Source organism: Stegastes partitus, unplaced genomic scaffold (genome assembly GCF_000690725.1).
Source record: "Stegastes partitus isolate 25-593 unplaced genomic scaffold, Stegastes_partitus-1.0.2 Scaffold0, whole genome shotgun sequence".
In the NCBI taxonomy this organism is placed as follows: domain Eukaryota; kingdom Metazoa; phylum Chordata; class Actinopteri; family Pomacentridae; genus Stegastes; species Stegastes partitus.
Genome location: NW_007577731.1, coordinates 139,687 through 149,989, shown reverse-complemented (window position 1 = coordinate 149,989; position 10,303 = coordinate 139,687). Strand labels below are relative to the sequence as shown.

The following is a 10,303-nucleotide window of genomic DNA, read 5'->3' as shown; positions in this document are numbered from 1 at the left end:
TGTTTTTCTGCATGTATTGTTCTCTCCCGTCTTTCTTTTGCACATGAACTGAAGTGAGGTTTTATGATCAGGCGTCGTCCAGGACTTACAAACCACCGCTGCAGCTCGCATTTCAGGCTTCTTCTCTTTTAGTTCACATTCAGTTCAACAATGTGCAAAAGAGAAAAAAAGCTCTTTTGTGAAATGAACCTGAGCTGCACCGTGTCTCATGGCGTCCTGGCAGGTTTAATCCACGCTCTCAGCTTCATGCTATGCCTCCAGCTGCTCCTGGTTAACGGCGGCCTGTCACTGCAGCAGCCTAACCCACATCTGTGTTGTTGTTTCAGCTGTGTCGGTGCCGGACCTGAGCGAGCAGTTCACGCCGCCGGAGACGGCTCCCCCGGCCCTCGTCGGCCTGATCCAAGCCATAGAGAGGAGAGGTACGTCCCTGGGAACCGGTCGACGGCTTATCTGCCGTCTGCCTCACCATCTTTCCGTCTACGTGCGACTGTCTCCGACTTCCACGCCAGCGTTTGCACAAGTGCAGACTTACAGGCGAGCCGCACTGTTCTCATGACTTCATGCACATTCACGGCTTCGGCTCATTCTGACTCGTCGTCACTCTGGAGCTCCCGTGTTTAGGTTTAATGTGATGTAGGTCCGAGCAGTGAGCGTCCTGCACAGTGGGTCTGATTCACACCGTCTTATGAACAAACAGCTCAGCGGGACTCCATTCACAGTTTCTCTCTGTCTTTTTACTTTCTGTCTGCCGTCTCATTCACAAACTGTTTAATGCCCAGACGTTAGTTAGAAATACAGGTTTCTAGGTCTGTAAGCGACTTGCTGTGGTTCAGATGATCCATTTACCGTCACGTCAGGCAAAGAGAAGCATTAAGTCAGAACAGTGGAGCAGCAGAAACTGGAACGTTTTGGTATTTCTGCTTTAAAACTGACAGATTACAGATATTCAGATAGTTGCAGGTACATCTTCAGTTAATTATTTGACTGATGGTTTGAGTTCACCTGTAGACACATGCGCAGAGAGCGACCTTCACTGTATGCAATATATAACATTTCATCTTTTGTGCATTTCAGAATGTCCTGGCTTTGCAATTAGTGCACAAAAAATCCTAATAATACAATAAGCCTTCTGTTTAAAACACCACAGCAGCTCTCCCACGACCTCTTACTTTATGTTTTTGCGTTTGCAGTGCGGTGCAGTGATGTTGGCATTAAAAAAAATTTAAATAATGTCATTAAAAAGTGTGTTTCTGTGCTCAGGAGCTTCATTTACCTTCAGTTACTTTAAGGTTTCACCACAAACCCAAACTCAGCGTTTGTGTGTAGTTTGGAGTAAGGACACAGCTTTTCATCTCTTCATGAAGTTATTGTCACTTACTAAATCTCTGAGGCTAGTTTTGAGGAGTTAAATGAATAAAAACTGGGACTAAAGTCATTAGTTTTCTGGCTCTATGTGCACATTATCAGCTACTCTAACGAACCATCTGTGTTCCTTACACCACATACCAGCTTTCAGTTGACAGAAACTATTTTGTTTGTGCACATATTCAGATCTTGGTGTGTCTAGCGGGCCTGTCTCTGGATGTAGAGAGCAGAATGTCACAGGAGTATTGAATTACCTCTGGGTGTTGGATCTACACTCTGACTGCACGGTGTGGTTTTCACAGCTACCTGAGAGACCGGCTCGTCTCTAGGAACTGCCTCCTCAACGCACACCGTCTAGACAAAGTGTTTCTGAAAGCACTTCTTACAGTCTGGGACTAATGTGGAGCTAACCGGAGTTAAAATCTCTCCTTTATTTTTAAACTGACGGCTCCACGTGCAGAGATTAGCTTTCTGTTGTTCAGAGTCACTACATGAATCTTTATTTTCCACCAAGTAAAGAACAAACCAACAGGAAACACGGGTTCTGTTGAAGGACCAGCCGATTGAGTACTGAATGGAAACAGCATGAAACTGGAAGTTGTTTTGGGAAATTAATATTTCCCAAAGAGCTGCAGGTGTCTCGGTGGTTAGCACCGTTAGCACCGTTAGCGCCGTGGCCTCACAGCTAGAAGATCGCCGGTTGGCGTCCCGGTGAGGACACCCGGGATCTTTCTGCGTGGAGTCTCCATGTTCTCCCTGTGCAGCGTGGGTTCTCTCCGGGTTCTCCGGCTTCCTCCCACAGTCCAGAAACATGCTGAGGTTAATTGGTGATTCTAAATTGTCCGTAGGTGTGAATGTGAGTGTGCTTGGTTGTCTGTCTCTAAGTGTGGCCCTGTGATAGACTGGTTACCTGTCCAGGTGAACCTGCCTTCACCCTGAGTCAGCTGGGATAGGCTCCGTCCCCCCATGACCCTAACAAGGATGAAGGTGTAGAGATGATGGATGGAATATTTCCCAATTGAATATCTGATCATGTGCTTCTTCACACACAAGTTAGATGTCCTGTCTGCTGCTGCTGCTGTTGTTGTTGTTGTTGTTGTTGTTGTTGTTGTTATCCGACAGCAGTGAGACTCTTTAATGCTTCAGTCTGAGCACATGTGCACATTTCTGCATCTCTCTTTCATATTCGGGTAAATTTAGTTGACTTTCTTCTGTATTATGTTTTCTATATTTTCATCTTACTTTGCCTCCATTGTGTACCCTAATGTTCTGTGCTGTCTCGTTTACCCCCTTCGTTGAATCGTCCTGCTGCTGGAATACCTGAGTGGGATTAATAAAGTCAGTCTGAGTCTACATGTGTGTTTGTGGGTTAAATGGTGCTGTCTGTCTCATCATCTTCTACGTTATTAGATCTGCTCTGCTGCCGTCTGTGACCTTTACCTCCTGCTTGTGTCTCTCAGGTCTGGACTGTAAGTGGCTGTACCGGTCAGTCGGCTCCGCAGACAGCCCGGCCTACGGCCTGAGCTCCGGTCAGTCCAGTTCCCTCACATGCATCTCTTTTAATAAATGATCAGCATCACTTATTTTGTCAAACTGAATTCCAGAAAGTCCAGTGAACACGTCTGAGTTGTTTTGTCAGCCTGCATGCTTCTTCAGTCACCTTTCTGAGCCATATTCCTGTTGAGTGAAGCTGAGCAGCAGTCCTCTACTGATTCAGCCGGTTTGATTCAGAGCCTGGTCTCTGAAGGATCTCACGTTTCTGTGTGAGCTCCAGGCCTCCAGCTAGTTATCTGTATTATTAATGAATCCATATATGACAAAAACACAGCAGCAGATCCTGATGTCTGAGAAGCAGAAAGCAGAGAACATTTGGCCTTGTTGATGTTCTGTCAACAGACTAATCAGTTACTCAGCGGATCACTACAGCTCCATTGAGAGTATAAACCTTTTACTTCCTCTTTTATTTAAATGAGGACGGGATAAATGCCGTCACAGCCTGGTTCAGATTCCTCAGCAGGTGGTTGTTTGACTTTGCTGGGATTTCTTCCTGTAGTAAATGAGCTGTGTTTGTGGTGCAGAGAGCGACGTGGGTCAGAGGGATGTCGGCTACCTGTCTGAGAGCGTCCTGCACTACCTGAGAGACCTGCCGTCACCAGTCATCCCTCCCTGCATCTACCCACACCTGCAGACTGCTGTGATGCAGCAGCAGGTCCTGCAGCAGTCGACAGGTAGGCCCAGTCCTGCACGGAGGAGCTTCAGTGTGTTTACCTGTTTATATCACACTGGTTACGCACAGTTCATCTATATGTGGATCTATTTGCATTTGCACTGTTTATTATTATTATTGTTGTTGTTGTTATATCTTTATTTTCTATATCTTTTACATATATAAATACATACATCTCTATCTTGTCTATATCCTCAGGTTTATGTTCTACGTCTGCACTATTCTTTGTTTTATATGCGTGTTTATGCTTGTGTTTGCACTGTTTCTCTGTGCTGCTGACAACGTGAATCTCTCCACCGTGAGATAAATAAATATCTTATCTTAGCTTAAAGTGGAGCCTTTTATCAACATTTATCCACCATTTTTCTCTGATGAGAAAAGTCCGTCATCTTTTATTCTGTTTTTTTTTTTTATCCATAATGGTTTGTTTATGGCAGAAGTTTATCACAGATTCTGTACGTTACGGCCGGCCATCTTCCAAACACACCCTCCTGTTTTACATTAACTAGCAGCGTCCTAGTGGGCTCAGGTTCTGATCGGACAGCATGAAGAGCAACACGAGAACCTGAAACTCGTTTAAAACAGTCCGTTCATGAGAGTCAACATTTTTCAGTCCGTGATGAATTATTCATTCCAGGACAGATTCAAGTCTCTGCAGGTTGATGCTCTTACATTTCTAGCATTGGGTTAAACCAGCAGAGCCCTGAACTCTGCAGAAATGCATGCATCAGTGTCAAAACCAGCAGAACGCTCTGGAAGATAATCTGCAGTACTGTGACGCACATGCAGTCTGCAGTTAGTGGGCTACAACACGCATGGCCACTAATATTTAAAACACTGTCTTCAGTCTCTGAAGTCTGCTGACAGCTGTAGATCTGGTACCAGTCACATGACAGAGTATAGCCCACGTGGGCATACTTTTAACTTGTTTTATGTGTTTGGACTCAATTGTGTGGTAACGTGCAAAATATTTTAAAAAACAGAGTGATGAGGAGAATTCCTGCAGTGTGGGTGAGCAGCACCGGTCCTAAGATGAACTGTAGGCTGCTGATGTTGTCGTAGTGCACAGAAAGGCTCCTTTCAATGAGCCAGTGATTGTAATGCAAGTAGAAGAAGGACTGGGCTGGGCCTTGTGTGCTGCTGATGGAGTCCAGCCTCATGTCAGGAGAGGACAGGCTGCCTGAGGCATGTTGGAAAGGCTTCAGCTGATTCACCTCCTCACAAAGGACGGCGTCATTTCATCTCAGACATATATTTGACCTAATTACAGCGCTGACCGCCTGCGTTTCACCCTCCTGAAAAACACCATCATCGACTTACGGATCAAAGATGCTCCTCAGATTCCCGCCGTTCGGCCAAATCTGATAAACTGCACATAATTCTCTTTGTATAACTACATGCGGATTCTGTTCACGGCTGTTTGAATCCCTCCTCCAGACGGAGCGGTCGCTGGTAGCTGTGACAGAGAGGTGAGCTTGGTCCTGGAGAGTTCCACCGCCGTCCCCCTCCACCACCGCCTCACCCTGCAGTACCTCCTCACTCACCTGGCCAAGGTGGCCCAGGCTCAGGCCAGCAACGACCTGGACACGCACACGCTGGGGAAGATCTTCGGCCCGCTGCTGGTCCGGACGGGCCCCTCCACCCCTTGGTACGCTGGTTTTGCTCTCCAAACAGATGAACATGGTGTGAAGCTGAAGTGCTGATGCAGGTGTCAGATCTTGTCTTTTCTCCAGGCTTTAGGCTGCTGGTAGTTCATCAGACTCTGGAGTGTATTAAACGTCTGAAATGATGAGCTCATTCTAACTTGACTGATGGATCGATTGGCAGGTTGCCGTCAGATGAGGAGTTCCCTGCCTTGGTGGTGGAGAGGCTGCTGATAGAGAGGACCACAGAGCACAACCTCACTCCTCCAGGTGAGCTGCTTTATCTCTGACACCACTGAGATCAACTCCCTCAGTACAGAACCCTTTTGCTGGTGATGTTTGGGTGTTTATGGGTGTCTGTGTCGTCTTCCAGTTCTCCCAGCGAAGCCAGTCAAGTCCAAAATGACGCCGGCGGCCATGACGGACACGAGCAGCCTGCTGAACGACGCAGAGTGGTACTGGGGGGAAATTTCCAGGTAAGTTGTTCAGTGACAAGCTCACTGTTCTGGGGGGGATTCAGCATTTCATCTTGGCTCATTCTGTTTTTATTATATTAAAAGTATTTGGTTGAAAGGCGTCAGTCTCCGGTACCAGCTGCTGCCATCAGGTTAGCTAAATGCTAGGATGGCCTGAAGGTACACATGAAACAGCTGAACATGATCAGTGAGGTTGTAATTATCACCGTTAGTGCTAATAATGGAAATATGCTGCTGTGTTTGCAGAGAGGAGGTGAATGAGAAGCTGCGAGACACTCCAGACGGGACCTTCCTGGTGCGAGACGCCTCCAGCAAACTGGAGGGCGAGTACACGCTCACCCTCAGGTAAAGCCACACCTCTGCTTCCCTCACTGAACATCTGCACATCTGCTACGGGTGACGCGTGATTCACACAGTCAGCGTGCATGGCCGTGCATTACTTCCTGCGACGCTCACTTGCCGCCTGTCTCCCCCTGCAGGAAAGGAGGGAACAACAAGCTGATCAAGATTTACCACCGAGACGGGCGCTACGGTTTCTCAGAGCCGCTGACCTTCCTGTCTGTGGTGGAGCTCATCAATCACTACCGCCACGAGTCCCTGGCCCAGTACAACGCCAAGCTGGACACCAAGCTCCTGTACCCCATCTCCAAGTACCAGCAGGTTGGTCAGGCGTCTGTTGGTTTCAGGATGAGTCTTCATATTCACATCACAAGCTGTGTGTCATTCAGTTCAGTCACAACGTGGCTCTGCAGGCCTCCTTTCATCTAGAAACCATTATGACATTATAAATAAATCCATCAGTAAGTCCGATCTGCTTCAGTGCTTCACTCATCACAGCGGGGTTTTATTCTGATCTCCTCTTTGTCTGGCTCAGCTGGTGAAGGAAAACAGCATAGAGGAGGTGGGAGAGCAGCTGAAGGTGTACCATGAGCAGTACCAGGAGAAGAACCGCGAGTACGACTCCCTGTACGAGGAGTATACGCGCACCTCACAGGTAGGAATTCTGTACACACAGACAGCTACAGAAACAGGTCAGCGTTAACACATCCAGCCTGTCTTGAGGGTGAAATGGATGATCAGCATGACTCCAAAGGAAACATCTAGTTAGACCCAGTGTAAATTACTGTGTTGTAGAATATGACCCATCAGATGAAAATGTGAAGCTTGAAGGTGTGAATGTCTACCATGTGAGGTTAGAAGCAGCTCTGATATGTGACTGAAGTACCATTTAGAAAATCCTCCTCTGCACAGGATGTATTATCTATTAAAACCGGAGTAGTTTACCTTTAGCTGTCAGAGGAAGCTCCACCTTCGTCAGCTTTAAGAGACGATGTAGGACACGGCTGATCAACAGTCAAGCGTGTAAACGCTGAGAACGTCAGCCACTTCACCGACATGCACATTAGGGCAGGTATAACGCAGTCTGACTCACTCTTACTGTCTGTGTTCTACTGTTGTTGTTTTTATTTATTATTCTTTTCTTTTTTCTCTGCTCTTGTATACGTTTGTATCCACGTGTGTTGTTCTTTCATGTGTGCGGGACACCGGATGGAAATCAGCCTCGTGCTAAACCCGGCATATTTACTGCAACCTGAGACTGTGTTCTCATTAATACGTGCTGTCCCGTCCAGACAGACAAATAAATAAAAATGAAATAAAAGTCAGAATAAATGAAACATCAGATAAACAGTCTGTCTCGCTGCCTCCTCCCTACAGGAGCTGCAGATGAAGCGCACAGCCATCGAGGCCTTCAACGAGACCATCAAGATCTTTGAGGAGCAGTGTGAGACCCAGGAGCGCTACAGCAGAGAGTCTCTGGAGAGGTTCCAGCGCGAGGGCAACGAAAAGGAAATCCAAAAGTAAGACTGTGAGACCAGTAAACGGAGCCCGGCTGCTCAGTCAGAGCAGAACTTATACATTTGTAAATGTCCCAAACCAGGATCCAGACCAACTCAGAGCGGCTGAAGTCTCGCGTGAAGGAGATCCATGACAGCAAGCGGAAGCTGGAGCAGGACTTAAGGCAACAGGTGTCTGACAACAGAGAGATCGACAAGAAGATGAACAGCCTGAAGCCGGATCTCATCCAGCTGCGCAAGATCAGAGACCAGTACCTGATGTAAGCACAGTGAAATCCAGAAGTTCAAAACCTTTAGTTCACGTAACACACTCCATGAACGTACGTCTGCACATTCACTCATGATGCATTCAAACCTTTTCAGATGGTTGACACAGAAGGGAACGAGGCAGAAGAAGATCAACGAGTGGCTGGGCATCAAGAACGACGCAGATGAGTAAGTCTGAGAACGTCATGACCGGACCCTGCAGCAGCTCTGGCAGGACCGGTCCGGCTCAGTGTTCTGTTCATGCTGTGACATGGCTGCATTGTTTTGTGTGTGTTCAGCTCCTACTCGCTGGAGGAGGACGAGGGCTCGCCCCACCACGATGAGTGTACCTGGTACGTGGGCGACATCAAGCGCACCGAGGCCGAGAACATGCTGAGAGGGAAATGCGATGGAACCTTTCTCATCCGCGAGAGCCAATCGCAGAAGGGCTCCTACGCCTGTTCAGTGGTGTGAGTTTGAGTTCCTTTTCTGTCTCACATTAAATAAAGTCACAGTGGTGATGGAGGCTGTTCTATTCCTTTAGTCACTGGTACCCCTTTTCCACCAAACTGGTTCCAGTGCTGGTCCCGAGCTGGGTCCTGACTCAGCACCAGTTCTTTGTGTTTCCACTGGGGGCGGGGCTATCGTGACCTCCAAGACTGATGGATGGGGCACACAAGAGGTGATTAGTGTGGTTTTTCACCAGGACGTCTCAATCACAGATGTACTGGAATGAGTCCCGGGACACAGGGAAGTTCTGCACAAACTGTTGCGCTGAAGTCCAGTCCAACTGTGTCTCAGCAGCAGCACCACATTAGTGGAGAACAGGACTGTTAGAACTTCAGTATTTAGCTTAGAAATGAGGTGTTCTGGTGACAAACGGAGCAGCTACATGCTGTTTGTTCTGCTCATAGAAAAGACCGCATGAGAACAGATCACTGGGCTTCATCCTGGACAGATGTGACACCAGAACCTCCTGGTTCACTCTGTTAAATCATCTCCGGTCTGAGCACCGCGGCCACCAGCAGCAGCTAGCGCAGCCTGCTATGTGGGGCGTTCAGGGACCATCGTAAACTGTAGAGTCTATGGATGAGAACATGTTCAGCAGGTCAGATGTTTCTCCTGTGACCAGATGAGAAAGTTGGTCACATCAGTAGCAAAGTCCGTCTGGAGTCCTGTGTGGACTCCGTGTGGCGCCAGCACTGTTCGGTAAACGGCTCCGTATGCAGTGGCGTACGACTCTGACTGGGCTCCTGGCTGATGGAAAAGCAACCAGTTCTGACGAGGTGCCAGATGTGAACCAGCTAAGTTCTGGAACCAGCACCTAGTTCTTCTTGGTGGAGAAGGGGGACCTGATGAGCTTTTAAAGACCATATACAGTACCAACTCTTCACATTATTATTTTTTGCGTCAGATCTTTGGCTCTGTAGAGAATCAGTGTCTATGAGAAGAACTCTGTCTGTGAATAAACGGCAGCATCAGGTGGTTCGGTTCAGCACACAGACTGGACTTCAGGAAGAAAAACAGCCAACCTAGCTCCATCCGAAGGTCACAAAACCTGCCCAGCAACAGCTCTCAAGATGACTTATTAAAACATTACGCCTTGCCTGTTTAATGATTCACACAACCCAGAGTGTAACGGGGAAGAAGGTGATTCAGCAGACGTTCTACTACGTTCTTCAGCAGAGAACAGCTCATGTTCTCTCTCCACAGGCGCACAAACCAGCAGCTGCAGTCAGCTTTTATTCTGGGAGACGTAGTTCGTGTAGATGTGTACAGTGTGAGTCTACTCAGTGAATAATCCCAGAACGTTCAGGGCTTCTGTGACTGATCTCTGTCCTTCTTCTCAGTGTGGAGGGCGACACCAAGCACTGCGTCATCTACAAGACGGCCACCGGCTTCGGCTTCGCTGAGCCCTACAACCTGTACTCGTCCCTCAAAGACCTGGTGCTCCATTACAAGAACGTCTCCTTGGTCCAACACAACGACCAGCTGAATGTAAATCTGGCCTACCCAGTCCTGGCCCGCTCTCAGAACCAGAACCAGCACCCCAGATGAGTTCTCCACCAGCAGTGCAGGACGCCAGCCGGGGTGGGAAACGAGACTTTCACTCATATGCATTGGGAACCAATAATCCCCTGGACAACGCTTGCTTGTGTGTTTAGAAGTGGCAGGTAGAACAGACTCCTGGAAGCCGGTGTCGATTCCCCACACCGACCCGGTCCTCGCTCACAGCATGGCTTCATCATAAACACACGACTACTGATAACGAAGCGCCGTACAGTTAGCCTGGCTGGTGCACTGGCTTCAGCCTGGACGAGGGTTGCATCAGCCAGACGTGACTGTACAGCGTCAGTTATGGACAAACAGTGTGAGGATACGCAAGAACATGCATTTGATACAGAGAAGACAAAAACAACTGACTAAAGACTAAATAAGCACACAGAAATCTATTTTTCAAGCTTGTGGGGCAGAAGCGGAGCAACCAGA

The 10,303-nt window shown here is 48.0% G+C and overlaps 1 protein-coding gene across 2 annotated transcripts in view; it reads left to right on the top strand.

The window, feature by feature from the left end:
• pik3r2 (phosphoinositide-3-kinase, regulatory subunit 2 (beta)) overlaps positions 1–9,988 on the top strand; it is a 32,517-nt gene extending 22,529 nt beyond the window's left edge. For both annotated transcript variants that reach the window (XM_008280894.1, XM_008281677.1), the window contains 14 exons: positions 327–419; positions 2,826–2,894; positions 3,444–3,593; positions 5,030–5,240; positions 5,420–5,505; positions 5,609–5,711; positions 5,958–6,056; positions 6,191–6,371; positions 6,586–6,705; positions 7,428–7,570; positions 7,651–7,827; positions 7,931–8,002; positions 8,113–8,283; positions 9,664–9,988. In XM_008280894.1, coding sequence (XP_008279116.1) covers positions 327–419; positions 2,826–2,894; positions 3,444–3,593; positions 5,030–5,240; positions 5,420–5,505; positions 5,609–5,711; positions 5,958–6,056; positions 6,191–6,371; positions 6,586–6,705; positions 7,428–7,570; positions 7,651–7,827; positions 7,931–8,002; positions 8,113–8,283; positions 9,664–9,871 — 1,883 coding nt within the window. In that variant the 3' untranslated portion in view covers positions 9,872–9,988. The remainder of the gene's footprint in view (positions 1–326; positions 420–2,825; positions 2,895–3,443; positions 3,594–5,029; positions 5,241–5,419; positions 5,506–5,608; positions 5,712–5,957; positions 6,057–6,190; positions 6,372–6,585; positions 6,706–7,427; positions 7,571–7,650; positions 7,828–7,930; positions 8,003–8,112; positions 8,284–9,663) is intronic.
• The last annotated feature ends 315 nt before the right edge of the window (positions 9,989–10,303 follow it).